The 17,076-nt window shown below is 29.6% G+C and overlaps 1 protein-coding gene across 1 annotated transcript in view; it reads left to right on the forward strand.

Annotated features, from left to right (window-relative positions):
* The first annotated feature begins 971 nt into the window (after positions 1–971).
* The window catches only part of LOC100211128 (potassium voltage-gated channel subfamily H member 2), a 43,604-nt gene continuing 27,499 nt past the window's right edge, over positions 972–17,076 (forward strand). Inside the window, exons 1-7 of the mRNA XM_065805155.1 lie at positions 972–1,076; positions 1,656–1,886; positions 1,958–2,071; positions 5,595–5,698; positions 5,818–6,198; positions 6,492–6,649; positions 12,987–13,054. Coding sequence (XP_065661227.1) covers positions 1,016–1,076; positions 1,656–1,886; positions 1,958–2,071; positions 5,595–5,698; positions 5,818–6,198; positions 6,492–6,649; positions 12,987–13,054 — 1,117 coding nt within the window. The 5' untranslated portion in view covers positions 972–1,015. The remainder of the gene's footprint in view (positions 1,077–1,655; positions 1,887–1,957; positions 2,072–5,594; positions 5,699–5,817; positions 6,199–6,491; positions 6,650–12,986; positions 13,055–17,076) is intronic.

A 17,076-nucleotide genomic window follows, 5' to 3' on the forward strand; every position in this document is an offset into this window, starting at 1 on the left:
TGTTTAAAAAAAATGTTGGTTTAACTTTTAAAAAATGATAATAAAGAACCTAATTTTGATATATATACGTGTTCGAACATTAAGAGAAAAAAAGTTCGATCTTGAACCTCTTAAAAAATGGCAAAAGTTCGAACGTTCGAATCTGAACATGTTCGAACTGGAAGCCCTAGTAAACGGTTGTTATAGAAAATAAGATAAAAAAATTGCACAGGTTGGTCAAGTTTTAGCAAAAGCTAAATAAAAAAGGCCAAATGAAGAATAGGTGTATTTGTGTTTCAAATTTTTTTGAACAGATATATTTTTTTAATTTTTGGGTCTGAAGATTTGTACTTGAAAGCGGACTTTAGAAAAAATCCTTTTATAAAAAAGTTAGTGATACTATTTTTTACCTAAGTATTTCAAAATTCTGTTCCACTTAAAACGCAACTCTTATTAAAAGGTTCTTCTGGAATTTTAGCCAGCGTATTGAAAAACTTCAAATAAAGAAAAAGCATAAAAACTGAAACTAAATGCTAAAAGACCTACAAATTTACGTAAGATTATATATTCAACTATATTCAATATTTAAAAGCAAGTTTAAAATAATGCAACTTAAAAAAAAAAAAGTTTTTATGGAACTTTGTAGGTAAAGCTTTCTGAAATCCGTCTACGTTTAATTGTCAACCAGTAATTGTTCATCAGTTTTAATTTTTGTTTTTTAAAATTTCTGGGGGAGCTGGTATACCTCTTTAACCTTATCTTTTGCATTTAAGAATAGTATGCTTTACTGTCTTAAAAACTTTTAAAATAAAAAATATTTGCTTCCAATAGCAATAAATTAATAATAAAAAAACGTTTGAGAATTAACCATCAAAACTCGAATTCATGCACAAACAATTTCACAATAAATTTTTAATGTTAATGAATGGAATTACAAAAATTTGAAATCAATACCAATAAAACATTTACGACGTTTTTTTCTTCAAAAATTTACCTTGTGTAAAATTACTTAAACGGTACTTAAACGTTAGGAAATATGGCTAATTCTCAACAAAATAAATTTTTGGAAACTATCATTCTTAAAGCTACGGAAATCGGTTAGAAAAAAAATATTTTAGTATATTAAAGATAGCAATAAGGAACTAATTTATTTAAGTATATATTTTTAATTATTGCTTTTAAAAGAAAATGCTCAAAATTTAAAAACTTAATTTGTAATATTCTTAATCAAAAAAAAAAAGCCTGTAGAAATAAATTTGTAGCAAAATATTTGTAATTTTCTCATAAATTTTATACATGTTTCTAAGAAATACATTTTTAATTAAAAAAAATAGCCGAAAACAGTAATTTTTTACTACATTTATTTAAAAGTTTAAGAAAAATCCATATGCTTTAGTTTTATTTGCATATTTCTTTTTAATTTATCTCCGTTAATTTAAAATAGACTTTTTACATATAACTAAATATAAAATGTCGAAAGTATAACAGTTAAAAATTTTGTTCTACCCTAACCTTTTCCGAACAATTTATTTAGAAACAGTCTAAGTAAACAAAACGTATTTTATTTTCGAATACTGTTACTTAGTTTATTTAGTTAGCATAGTATTATTTTAGTTTAATATTTTAGTTATTCTATTTTATATTTGCTAATAATAATTAATAACAATTGTTTTTAGGAGGTATTTTTGTTATTGCAAACGCTTTGAAAAATACTCATCCGATCATCTATTGCAGTGAAAATTTTTCTCTGCAAACTGGGTTTACAAGAAGTGAAGTTACTAGAAAAGATGTATATTTAGAGTTTTTATATGGTAAAAAAACAGACCCTGCAACAAAAAAATACTATATGAATGGGGTTTTGTCAAAATCTAACACAAAAGTGCAACTAATTCTGTATAACGCATACGGTAAGGTTGGAATTTAAATAAAAAACTAAATAAATATAAAACAAAAAATAATTTTTTTTTTTTTTTATTAGGATTTAAAAGATGGTTTTTAATTTCGCTCATACCAGTTAAAAATAATAACGGTATCGTGTGTTTGTTTCTGGTATTTTTTCATGATATTACGCATACAAAACCACCTATAAGAGGTATTTTTTTCATGATATTAGGCATACTAAACCGTCAATAAGAAGTATTTTTTAGTCTTAATTGTTATTTAACACTATTTTTTATTAAAAAATGCAAAAACAAAAAAAGTGATAAAAATTTATATTAAAAAAAAATTAAGGAAAACATTTTAAAGCGATTTTATTCTTAAGCATGCACCTTTTTATTAACATCTCAGAAAAGATGTCGTCATTATTTTAAAACAGGGTAAATCCTTTTTAGTGTCTAAGAAAAGATTTCGTTTTTTTTTTCTTGACTCAAATAAATTAACTGTTTCATACAAAGTTTCTTACGGAATAAAAATGAACAAATAAAAGTTGTTCAAAAAAACATTCCAACGGGCACAGATATACACCGACTTATTGACACCGCAAATTGGCATAATCAGATGAGATGCCCAGCGAATTTGTTGAAATGTTTAGCGAGCAATTGGTATTTTGTTGGGTGGCAACACTAGATCGTTTATAGTTGGGTCTACAAAATATAAATCAAAATTTAATTTTTTGAATATTGACATAATATTTGGTTTATAATGTTTTAATTTAGAAGCAAAAAAGCAGATTTAATATTTTTTGAAATGTTAAATTCTAAAGTTTAACCTTCTAAGAATTGACATATAAAAAAGACGGTTTTTGAAAAAAAAAAATTTTACTATTTTCAAATGCATTTGAGGGTAAAAACATATTTGCAGTGAATCTCACTTTACTCGTTAATAAGTGGTTAGATCAGATTGATTTTATAAAAAAATCGAATACATGTTCTAAAGGATACATTGGCCCATACAAAGATGGACACATACAGAGTGCCCTTATTTAAATTAAAAATGTTTCACCACAAAAACATTTACAAAACTATAAGGAAACAAATAGTTGTTCCTTTTAGAATATTAATTTAAGTAAAATTAATTATTAACTTTATTTTTAAATGTTAAAATATTTTTTTGCATGCACAGCTTCCAAGGTCATATTATTCCATAAGTCAGCAACTCGGTAAGAAAAGCTATATTTTCTATTTTTTTATTTATTGAATCTGAGCGACAAATTTGTTTGTGTATTTTATAAATACGATCCCAGGTGCAGTTTTTGTTATCAATTACAAACAACATAGATTTTTCTGTACAAACCAATTTGTGAAAAATTTTAAAATATGTTTTAAATGCAAGTTTAAGGCGCCGAACTACAAGTGATTTCAAACCAAGCAACTCTAGTCGATTAAAATGTAAGGTATGCATAAGTATATCTAATGTGCATTTATATCCACATATTATATGCAATGTTAAAGTAGTTAATATTTTATTGAGAAACTAGCAGAAACGCAAACAGCGTACAACTGTTTACATTTAAATTATAACATGTTCAATATGCAGGTATGATGTTTTTCAACTGTCAATTTTTATTACCATACAATGTTTATAAAGGTCTCCAATTTCGTCTGACACAGTGGTGGCCCGGACTATGCACGTTAAAGCTGTTCTTTGTGCGAATGAAGTCTACCCGATTCATCAAAGGGTCTAAAAAATCAAAGCTTTTAATATGGATGGGCATAAAATTTCAAAAACTAGACTTGGTTGTAGAAAACAACGGTGAGCTACTTTTTTCAGCTTGCCAAACAAAAAGTTTACAGACTTTAGATATAGAAGCTTTCAAGAAAGTCAAGTAACATTGAAGGAACTGTTTACAAAACATCACAACACAAAAATGTAAATAAAGCTTTTTCACAATTCCTTAAATTAGTTACGGTCGAATAGGAATAAAACAAGTGACAATAAATAAATCCAAAAAGTGACACTTGCTGCAGAAAGTAAAAATTCATAGGTGACTATGTTGGATAATACCGGTGAGAACCAAACTTCAGGACGTACAAAAGTATAAAATCATATTTTTGTTTCAGAAGTTAAACTAAACACCAAAAGAGATTATCACAAAGTACTTAGGAAAATAAAGATCACTAATGCAGACTTGGAAGAAATTAATTAATGAGTCACTAATGCATTGTAAACCTAAAGAGGTAGTATTTATGAAGCATTGAGTATCTAAAAGCAACTTTTTAATATAAAGTCAACTTTTTCATGTTATCAAGTAAACGCGATCAAAGCTTTTTTTATATTGTCAAGTTTCATATTGTCACTTTTAAAACTAAATTGGCATTTTTTAAATTATATTTTTTGCTATACTCAGGGCTATTTTATATTTTAAGTTTTTCATATTTCTTTTTTTTTAAACAAAATTGTAGGCTAGCACTAATATATATTCAAAATAGTTTCAAATATATATCTATATATAAATATATACATATACATGGAGCAAACTCAAAACATTTGTTAATACTTGTCAAATTATATTAAATTAGTTATAATTAAATTAGATTAAATTAGTTATATATGTCAAACAATGATGCTTTTATAAAAAGTTTCAATAATTAGAGGCTGGGAACAAATCCCCAGTACTCCAAACGAGATGGCAGCAAGTTGATAAAATATTTTTTGAACTATTCTTAACTAGACTTATATTTATCGATTTATTTACTTTTTTTGAACATCCATAACGGATGTACAAAAAAATGTATCTCTATAATGCTAACAATAGTAAATAAAAATAACTGTGAAATAATTATAACGGTAAAAAAAAATAACTGTATTTATAGTCAAAACAAAAATTTTAATTTTCAATGCATTTTTTTCTAATGCTGTAATTTATTATATATATAATATTTCACTTTATTTGTAACTGCTAAATTAACAATAGTTGATAAATTTTTAAAAGCTTATGCAAATAAATGATCTTATCAATCTGATTAAAGCGTCAACTTTTAAACTTGAAGATAGTTATGGTATTTTGCAGAGTTTAGTTATGATATTTTGCAGAATTTAGTTAAGGTATTTTGCAAATTTAGTTATGATATGTTGCAGAATTTAGTTATGATACTTTGCAGAATTTAGTTATGGTACTTTGCAGAAATGTAGATTGTAATTGCAGTAGTATTTTTTTAGATTTTTTTATAAATAAGTTTTATTTTTCTGTCTCTTTAATTATTGAATTTTTTTAAAAACTGTTATTGTTATTACTATTAGTAACTTAACCTAAAACTTTTAATCTAAAAAATTAAAATAAAATCTGGAATACATAAATTGAAGTTTAGAAAAGCAAGTTCTCAATTACAAATTTTTGATTTAATTGATGTGTTTCTGTCAAAGTTTATATAATTAAACTGAATGTATACATTATTGTTATTGTACATTATTGTTGTTGTACATTATTGTTGTTGTACATTATTGTTGTTGTACATTATTGTTGTTGTACATTATTGTTGTTGTACATTATTGTTGTTGTACATTATTGTTGTTGTACATTATTGTTGTTGTACATTATTGTTGTTGTACATTATTGTTATTGTACATTATTGTTGTTGTACATTATTGTTATTGTACATTATTGTTATTGTACATTATTGTTATTGTACATTATTGTTATTGTACATTATTGTTGTAAATTATTGTTGTTGTAGAATCTCCAAAAAAAAAATGGAAAAGAGTCATTAAAATAATTCTAAAGAAAAAAGTTGCGCCAAATTATACAAGTTGTAACAAAGTTGAAATGTCACTTTCACAGGTGCTTATTAATTATTCATCATTTAAGTTGAAATGTCTTTTTTACAGGGGCTTTTTAATTACTCTTTATTTAAGTTTTAATTAAATGTGTTTCTTATAAGTAAATTTTTTCTTTTGTAGATTTGCAATTTTTACGACAAAATTTATATACCAGATTATAAAAATCAACTCTATATACCAAAGTGGATAATATTTCACCACCATCCATTAAAAGTTATTTGGGATTTTATAATGTTAGCATTAACTGTGATATTCAACGCCGTTATAATCCCATTCGCTGAATCCTTTGATTACAAAACTAAGGCGGTTGATAACTTTAGTATTTTTACTTACGCCGTGTATACAATCGATATTGCTATGGTATTTTTTACATCAGTTGAAAAAGATGGTGTACTTGTAACTAATCATAAAAAACTAAGAAAATACTATCTTAGAACATGGTTTTTGTTCGATATAGTTTCTTCATTTCCATATGACTTGTTTAACATTAGTAGTAAAAAGGTTATTGCTTCCTTTTTAAACTTTTTTTTTTGTTTGCACTTTAATTTAACTTATGAGGTTATAAATTCAATTAACACTTTATTATAAAGTTACAGATTTCATTATGCAAAAATAGTAGTTTAAATTTCAATAGCTTAAATAAAAATTTTAAATATTTTGTTGATTTCGATCAAAACTTTTTAAAATTAAGTCGAAGATTTTAAGACATTTCAACAGAATATTTTGTTGAGTATTGAATTAGACTATAAATGATTCAACTTAGTTTCAATAAAATTTATTTTTTTTTTATTTAGAATGTACTAATTGTTATCAAACTGTTAAAGATTATTCGTATAATGCGTTTAATTAAAGTTAGCAAAGTTATTTTAGACTTAATAGGCCATAGTGTCACTACTCTTATGGGTTGGTTCATGCTTTTTTGTTTATGTGGTCATTGGATGGCTTGCGTTTGGTAATTATATTTTAAGTATTTATTTCTGTGAAAAGGTTTTTAAATTGAATTACTTTGTACCGGGAGGCTGAATAAGCGCGAATTGGCATATGTGCGAACTGGCATAAGTGCGAACTGTTATAACTGCGAATAGGCATAAGCGTGCCGAATAAATTTGAAAACATTGGCATATGTGTAAATTGGTATAAATAAAAATTGGCATAAGTGCGAAGCAGTTACAAAAGCTGACATAAGTGCGAACTGGCATAAGTGCAAATTGGCGTAAGTGCGCCGAATAAAATTGCAAGTATTGGCATAAGTGAAAATTAGTATTTCGTACTTATGCCAGTTTGTAAATTTATTCGGCACGCTTATGTCAATTTGCATTTATGCCAGTTCGCACTTATGCCATTTTGCAATTGTGCCAACTTTGTTGTGCCTTAGGCAGCTCGAGATTCAGTGTGATAACTTTCCCGATGGCCTTCCTGTGTAATTATGAATCAAATTCATCACTACGCAAGTCTTGAAGTTGAGCCAGAAGGAGTTGAACACATTTTTCAGCGGCTGATGCACTCAGTGATGGGTTCTGTAAAGCTTTGGCTACCAATTCAAATTCGAAAAACAGAGCATTGCATAATGGACTCCATAAAAGGTTTGTGCCTTAGAAACTTGTTTGGCTAAGCCTGAGATTTTAGCCCTTGCATCAACACGTACTGACCTTTTGCCTGCTAGCTGAGTCAATGTTTCATAAACTTCTACATAAGTTGTCATAATTCTACTAATGACTTTTGCCCTAATGCACCATCGAGTTGGAGATAAGCTGGCCAAGTTCAGAACAACATCATCTGAACTAAACAAAGATTCATACAATGCCTTTCTCTTTGAAGACTCTCTTATGATTGTTCCAACATCACACACATATTGAATTGTGTTAATAATCATTTTTACTTCAAAGCAGACCTCTTGTAAAACAAAATCCAACGAATGATTTGCGCAGTGAACATACACTGCCTGTGGGTAAGTTTCTCCGAGACATTCTCTTACTCCAGATAAGTGTCCGCTTATGTTACTGACTCCATCAAATGCATAGTTAACTAGTTTATTCATGGGTATTGTGCAGCGGGTAAACACATCAGTTATGGCATTAAACAATGTTTCAGTAGTGCTGATCTGGCAATTGTAGAAACCCATAAAGCATTCCTGTACTTTTAAATTAGGGCCTACATACCGTATGCTGACAGAAATTTGCTCATGACCCACCACATCTGTAGTTCCATCAGCTGAAAGGCTAAGTATGAGCACTGTGATATAATAGTGACAATGCTTCGTTGAACTGAATGTGCAAACATTTGAATAATTTCACTTTGTATTGTGTCTGACATCCAAGTATCGCGCTTGTTTAACCACTCTTTCACAGAGGGTACATCTTGTACCCGTTTTAGTACAAGCTGCCATAGATTTCCATCATGATGTTCTCCTCCTCTCAATGCCAGAACCTGTCGTCCTAAATATTTAATGCTTGAAAATATTACTTTCAAAACTGTTTGAGCGATGGCCTGAGATGATGACCCTTGCTCACTCAAAATAGCAGATATAGGAGTCTGTTTGGAATACAGTATTTTCTCTGTGGCTTCTTTGTCGGCGGATAACTTTTCATTAATCGAAAATTTTTCGGTTCCTTTTTTCCAGTTGGAAAAGCCAGAATTAACAAAAATATTAGCTTATCGATTGCTTAAAGTTACTAGTTTCTTATTCACAGATTCCAAGCAGTTGAAACACCAAGCAGAATCTCTCTCAGGAGCATAGTGTAACCATGGCCATTTCGCAAACCAAATAATCTTACAGGACCTTTCATACTGATCTGATGCAAATTTCTTAGTTGGGAATTTGTACGTAGAAGAGGGTTGAAAGGGATAAAGGACCAGGGCAGTACCTGTTACTGCCGGTACAGCAGGTTTGCTTGACTCAAACTTGCCAGATAAAGTGGATGTGGTAGACACAGATGACTGTGTTGATGGATCAGAATCATACTAGAAGGATGTAGCGGTTTCACAAGCACAATCACCAGTTTCAGTTTGGCCCGTGTCTGACCTAAAGGATTTGAATATGGATATTATATATATTTCACCTTTAAGTATTTGTTAAAAAAAAATATTTTCAGTAGTCTTGTGATCATGGAATACTGCTGTAAAATGATCACACTGCGTATGCTAGCTAACCTAGGCAACTATTTAGTACAGTCGTCTGTTCCATAATTTAAATTTAACATATTAAATGCTTACTAACCTCGCTCTTGAAAAGAAGACGTCTATAGTCTTTAAACGGGGCTTCTTTGCTTCTGATATTGATTGATTTGTTAAAGAACTGTGCTATTAAACATTAAAATAAATTTTGCTTTTTTAAATTTTATTTCATTTTCATGGAGTCTGTACTCTGTACTCTGTACAATGAAATTTTTTTACTAATCGAATTCTATTGAAAAATTCTTAATTTAGTTCTCTTTTTTGTCATGGATAATGACTTTGAAACAATAGACTTTCAAAAGTTGCGTTTTGACGTTTTCAAAACTGAAAATATTTTTTTTGCGGCTGATTTATAAGAGGGCGAGTTTTTCTTTTATAACAGAAAAGTATTTGACTCTACATATTTTGTAATTAAAACTTTTAAAGCTGAACTCCAAACGAACATAGGAAAGTTCATGGTAATACACATCAACATAAGGAACTTAAATACAAATATCGATAAGCTAAAATACTTTCTTATCGAATGCAAAAGTTCTTTCAAAAAAAAGAACTTTTGCATTCTTTTGAATTGCAATAGTTATTTTTCTTCGGAGTGCATAAAATTATCACTGTTTTGAATCGCAGATAGTGACATTTAGGAGGAAGGGTGGGGTTGGGCAGAAGATATCCTCTGCCCCCGGTGCAGAAATGTTGGGTGGGCAGTTGCCCATCCTGCACCCTATGCTCCAGCGCCTATGGGCGCACTTATGCCAATTCGCACTTATGCCAGTTCGCACTTGTGCCAGTTTTTGCAACTGCTTCGCAATTATGCCAGTTCGCACTTAAGCAGCTCGCACTTATGCCGATTTTTGCAAATTCTTTTGATACTTTTATGCCAATTCGCATTTATGCCAGTTCTCACTTGTGTTAGTTTTGTAACTGCTTCGCACTTATGCCAGTTCGCACTTATGCCAGTTTGCACTAATGAAATTTGCGCCTATTCAGTCGTACAACCGTAAGTAATTTTGTTACACAATCATACTAGCGTTTACAAAATGAATTTAAACTGTTTATAAAACTTACGAAAAAAGTTTTTGCAGCAGGACTTTCATAACGAGAGACCAGCAACTTATATTTTTTAACTGTGGCAATGTCGCTATCAATAATTTCTAAAACATCGGAGTCCATTGATTTGTTAGCATTTAGGAAGGTAGATTGTCGCGATAAGAGCTTTTCAACTTCTACGAATAAAAACTGCACACTCGACATTTGTTTTACTTTCAGTTGTTGTAAGGAAGTGAATCTTGGGTATTATGGTATTGGGTATTATCCTCCCCCGGATAATTGCTATATAGGGGCCACGTACCCGGGCCAGCGAAGACAAGTTTAGCTCAATAAAGAGCATCATCACCCGCTTCGCTGACTTAGAGTAAGTGAGTTTAGAAAATACAAAGAAAGTTAAAGTAAAAGTGAGAAAAAGTTGAGTTAGAACGATAGCATAGAGAAAGCAGACAGGTATTGCACGAGATGTTAGAATTTGCAATTCATACTACACATTATTGGCTTAAGCAATTTAATGTGAATCTTGAAACGCATTTATCTAATTTAATTATTTACCCAATAAAAAATAAGTTTTTAATAAGTTTTTTTTTTGTTTTAATTATGCCTATTTAAACCGCGTGACTTAAGCTGTTATGTGAGTCTTCTGACCGATGGCTATATTACTATATTATGACATAATAAACGTTTATTTTAATAAACGTTTATTATATTATAAGATGATAATATAGAAGACTCACAAAATAGCTTAAGTCACGCGGTTTAAATAGGCATAATTAAAACAAAAAAAAAACTTATTAAAAACTTATTTTTTATTGGGTAAATAATTAAATTAGATAAATGCGTTTCAAGAAATTAAACATTTAGAATAACGAATATTGTAAACGTTTGATCGACGTTTAATAAACGTATAAATTAAATGATTTAAAGTGTAGATTTTAAATCTATAAATGTTTACGGTTAATAAGGGGTCGTCCATAAATTACGTCATGCTACAAGGGGGAGGTGGTTATTGGTTTTGTGACGACTCATACAAAACTTGCTTCTTAAGTGTAACAACTTTGTGACGAGTGTGGGGGGGGGGGGGGGGGAGAGGTAAAAAAAGGTCGAAAATTGCGTGACGTAATTTATGGACGACCTCAAAGGTCGATTAAAAGTTACAACATTGACTAATGTAAGTCGATATTCTAAACGTTAGATCGACGTTTAGTAAACGTTTATGTAAAAAAGTTTGAAATATACATTTTAAATCAAGCGTCGGTTTTTAGTCAATAGTAGGTTACTAAACGTTTTATCCATTTTTCGACTGATTTCGACTAAATATTGACCAATTCTGAACCAATCTGTGTTTTCTGGGATCATTTTATGGTAGATAAAAAAATATATATATTTGCTTTTTGCTTTATTTTTCTGATATTGAGATTTGCTCATTTCATTATTTAACAAAAGCTACTTACGAAAAGAACGACATAGTTCAATATTTTTATTATCAGCCAGCTTTTTTGATATTAAAACATCTTTTCTACAACCATCCTTCAACAGGTGTGTTACACTAGCAGACAATAGTTCACATGAATTGGAAGCTGAAAAAGTTGTAATATTTTTTTCTTTTTTTTATATAAATAAACCATCAAATGTCATTGTAGGTATGCCGAGTTGATTATTAATAACCTCCGTCATTAATACGATAATATAATCTTTTTTAACCCATACATAATTCTTCCTAATAAACTTTTCGTTAGTTTGTTACTCCGTGAAATTTTAGATCTTGTTCATTAACAATGTTTACAAGTGTAGTGTCTTTGTTTTTATGTACAGACAGTTGAGTTCAATAAATGTATTAATTTTATTTCTTGTGATACTCATTAAGCCCAAAAAACAAAAACAGGCATTTAAAATGTAAAATAAGTAACCCCTATGCATCTATATATCAGATTTTTATAAGATACAAAAACTCAATAAGGTAAACTAAATTGTCGCTAGATTTATAAAGTTATTCAAGTAAACATATACAGGTTTCAAAAAATCTGGGTATAAAAGCTGGATGTAGTAAGAAAAAAATACAGAATCATTTGAATGCAATTTTTATAGAATAAAATATAACTTTAGGAATATTAAATGTAGCTATAAAACTGTTAATTACTCACCATATTAGTTTAACACCTTTTAAAATTATAGGGTCAAGTCTTAGAGGCTGATCATGGCATGGTCAATAGGGTCAAGCCTTGGTGGCTAATCATGGTTAGTAACTCGGTCAAAGCAAAAGTATTTGCGTGTATTCTTTGCTTCAAAAAGAATTTTTTGCAAAGTTCGAACTTTAACACCTATTGTTGTAGTAATAAATAAGCTCATGAATAGATGCAAGTATACGCGATGTAGTTGAAGATCAACTTATGGAAATTATTTTGTAATTTTATGGTTTAAAGTCAAACTGTTTTCGAACTGTTTGAAAACTTATTCAAACTAATATTATGACAAAAATGTTAGTTTCAAAAAATCTGCCCAATAATCCTACTCAGTGTTTGTTAAATGGATTGCATAAGTGTTACTTAATCCAGGCTCAGACTAAATCCGGTTCATAAAAATACAATGGGTGTAAAATGATTATAACTGAAATAAAACACGGTTGTTAATGTGTATGAGTGTATATACTTTTAACTTTAACTTCTTTAAAAGTTATGCATGCTTATAGGGGTGCCTAATTGCTGCTATGCACCGAGCGTCGTGACAACTCTCGGCGGCCCAGAACATTATGCATAAAATTCGTTTTTTTTTAATTTCAAACCAAAATACTTCAATTAAATAAATATGACTTAAATATGAGCTATAAACTTTGTAATTATTAAATTTCTTTTTTGACGTAGCTCCATGAAATACAAAAAATTTACGTTAATGGTTTCTGAAAAGGGGTAAAAGAATGCTTAAGTTTTTAAAAATTTTTGAAATTCAAAAATAAAGTAAATTGTCCCTTCATATTTCAGAGTATTTTTGCTTCTTCCTTCTTTTTTATAAAATCGTATTAAAAAAGTTAAAAGTGTGCTACTGAAATATTTATCCAATGTTGTTTTTTTTCACAGGTATGTGATAGCTTCGAATATTGATGTTCTTGCAGTAAACAACAATAGTTGGTTAATTATCCTAATGAGTGAGTATTTATATTTATTAAATTTGTAAAAACCATTTAGAGTTTTAAAAAAAATAATTTTTCTTGTTATCACAAATATTGTTTTTAATTTTCCTTTATTTGACAGTTTTATTCTTTAAAACCAAAACTTGTAATGTATTTGCTCTTCCACACACATATATATATGCTCACCCACATTTAAATCTTTTAATAAATTTTCGATTGTTTCTTTTTAAATTGTTTTCATTGTCCGGATTCCTTTCCATTAGTTTTTGAAAATACCGCTGTACAGCGGTATTGTTAAAATAAATTTTTTAATTTTAACTGCTATATAGAGTTAACGCGACTACTAGTATCCACGTTTAGTTTACATTTTATTAGTGTTAATGAACTTCGACTAATTTTGTACTAATTTCTCATACTAATGACACAATCTACTACAGCAACACTCACCAACTCTCAATATATACTGCAACAAATCACTGTACTTATTAGTACAATGATTTATTGATTACACTGGGCAACAAAAAAATATTTTTTTTTTGTATCTCAAGCAATTTTATTCAAATTATACTAATTTCGGGTTGAGAAAAAAGAATATGACAACGAAAATTTTTTATTAGCTCTAGTTTCTGAGATATACAATAGCAATAAATTTTTATTTCAGTCAATTTCCAACAGAGCAATATGACATATAATTTACATATTCTAATAACATTTAAAGTACATTTGTTTTTTTTTTATAACAGATATATTCTAATAGTTTTAAACAAAGAAATCATGATCATCAAGTTAATAGGGTTAAAGATGATTATGGGGTATCGTCACAAAATCGTGATCTTTTTGCTTTCCTTTTGTAAACTAGTTCTGGAGCATCCCTACACACAAACCAACAGTAATCTGCAAGCATGGCCTCATTCCAACGACCCTGATATCTTTTTTCCATTACAGAAATAACTTGGTGAAACCTTTCCCCATGTTCATCACTAACAGCTCCACAATTGGGGGGGAAGAAGTCTAGATGTGAGTGGAGGAAATGAATCTTGAGGGACATGTTACATCCAAGTTGATGATATTTTTGCAGAAGTACTGCTACCAATTGAATGTAGTTATCATCTCGTTTGTTACCTAAAAATCCACTAATCACTCCCTTAAGAGCTTCCCAAGTTTCCTTTTCGGGCCCCTTCAAAACTTCATCAAATGCAGGATCCTTCATAAGATGGCGTATTTGTGGCCCAACAAAAATACCTTCTTTAACTTTTGCATCACTTATTTTTGGAAACTTATTTCTTAAATACCTAAAAGCCTGTCCTTCTTTGTTCATACCTTTGACGAAATTTTTCATCAAACCCAACTTAATATGTAATGGTGGAAGAAGAACATCTTTTGGATCCACAAGTGGTTCAGCAATAACATTTTTTTCATCTGTGTTGAGATTTCTTGCAGGCCAGTCTTCTTTTATATAATGTGAACTTCTGTCTCTACTGTCCCACATACACAAAAAGCAGCAGTATTTAGTATACCCTAATTGCATTCCTAAAAGTATAGCAATGACTTTTAGATCACCACAAATTTTCCATTTGTGTTTATTGTAATTAATTGAGTTGAGGAGAACTTTCATGTTTATATAAGTCTCTTTCATGTGAACTGCATGGCCAATAGGAACAGAAGGAAGACGGTTTCCATTGTGCAGTAATACAGCTTTCAAGCTTAGCTTAGATGAGTCTATGAATAATCTCCATTCAATTGGATCATAGTTCAAATTAAGACAATGCATTAATCCAAAAACATCAATGCAAACAACAAGATTATTTTTTTTCTCAAAAAAAGAAAGCAGATTCTGCTGCCGTTTTCTGTAATGTGAAACCTTGACATCAAGTTGGAGAAGATTCCACTGCTTTAGTCTTGACCCTAGAAGTTCTGCCTTTTCCTGTGACAAGTCCAGATCTCGAACAAGATCACTTAATTCTGCTTGACTCAATCTGTGTGGCACAACATCTGTTAACACAAAATCAGGATCATTTGATGTGGAAGGCTTGTTTTCTTCTATTTCTATTTCATTTTCTGCTTCTAACTCACAACTTTGTGGTGGAGTAGGAACTGGTAAATTATCTGAATGTGGAATAGGTCGAATGGCAGATAGAAGATTCGGATATTTAACTGTTCCTACTTTTTTCATTGACAAACCTGCTTTAATGGGTGGGGTCAAGCAGAAATAGCAGTCATCTGTATGGTTTTTAGGCTCTCTCCATACCATAGGAACAGCAAAAGCCAAAGATCTTTTTTTATTTTTCAACCATTCTCGTAGTGTAACCGAACAAGAGCTACAGCATATATGTGGAGCCCATGACTTATCCTGGTCCCCTACCTTCATATTGAAATAATGCTGGTAAGCAGTCTGCACAAGAGGTGTCATAGTTCTTTTCTGTGAAGAAAATGTTATTTCACCACAAATGTAACAAAAATTGTCCACTAAATTTACACATTTCCTTGGCATGTTGATTTGTAAAATTTTACACTAGTAAATAAATAAATAAAAACTAAGAATAGATTAGACCAGAAACTTTAGCAAACACGCATAACTAGTATCACAAGTTTTAAACATGAACAAAACATTTTGGATAGTCAAAAACAAAATTTTTTTTAAAAAAAAATGAAAATTTTTACCCTTGCAATATTTGAATAAGCGATCGCGATTTACAAAATCTGGAAAAATATCTGGTCTTTAAAATTTTAGTTTATGCAAGCCGTTTACTTTGTTTTTAAGGAGCAAATTATTGTTAGCGAAAAAGTTATAAAAAACAAAACAAAACAATAAACTTACGATTACAAATGCAATAACACTCCAGTCACTAACTGCATTATATAAGTAATAAAACTATAATAGTATTATTATTTTTATAAAGCACTTATAACTTTTAAAGTTCATTCATTGTTCAAACAACATTAGTAATTCCAAACTTTAATCAAAGTAAAAAAACATCTGAAAAAATGAAGTGGATAATCAAATATTATTAAAAAAATCATGAACTTCTACAATACAATTATACAACTTTATAAGAACATACTTTATAAAAGGGTTTAGCATTATGAAACGTTACGAACAGTCCGAAAAAACGCGCGCTAATTTAAAAATCAACCAATAAAAAGTTTTTTTTGGTTGATTTTAAAAATAACCGCGCGCTTTTACGGACCATTAGAAGCTTTTTTCGTAATGCTAAACTTTTTATAAAGTGCGTTTTTATGAAGTTGTTTAAGTTATTTAACACGTTATAAATATTATTTAAATATCCACCCTATTTTTCTAGATGCTTTTCTACTTCAATTAAAATTTGGGATTACTTATGTTGTTTGAACTAAGAATGAATTATAAAAGTTATAAGTGCGTTGTAAAAGTATTACACTTAAATAGTGTTATTACTTTTATAATAAAGTTACTAGAGTGTTATTACTTTTGTAGTCGTAAGTTTGTTATTTTATACTTTATAACTTTTTCGCTAACAAATTTAAGTTGATTCGCCCTTAAAAACAAAGTACACGGTTTTGCATAAACTAAAATTTTGAAGACCAGATATTTTTCCGGATTTTTCATTTCGCGATCACTTAATTCAACCCTTGTTTTGAGAGAAAATTTTTGCTTTTATTTCTTAAACTAGAGCTAATATGTCATTTTTAATGTCATTTTCGAATTCAGCAGATGGAAATGCATAAGAAATAACTAATTTTGGTTCCGATACAAAATCACTGTTGGGCAGTGTTATTAGTACACCCATATCAACAATTCACAATTGTATGCAAAGTGTACTAAAGTCAACTCAGCGTCCTATAGTCTCAATATAAATGAGGCACGAATTCATACATAGCTATCCGGGGGACATTCATAAAATACATATATCTATAATGTATGTTTACCTCGCTAATAGCACAGACCGCATGGTAACTACTTATAAAACAAATAATTCTACTCCACCACTGGCACTTTCTACGCATCACGTTTACGCTTTACACCAACAACTTTTCATTAGCACAACAATTGATTCTTA

The sequence above is a fragment of the Hydra vulgaris genome, chromosome 09, assembly GCF_038396675.1.
Source record: "Hydra vulgaris chromosome 09, alternate assembly HydraT2T_AEP".
NCBI classification, from domain to species: Eukaryota; Metazoa; Cnidaria; class Hydrozoa; order Anthoathecata; family Hydridae; genus Hydra; species Hydra vulgaris.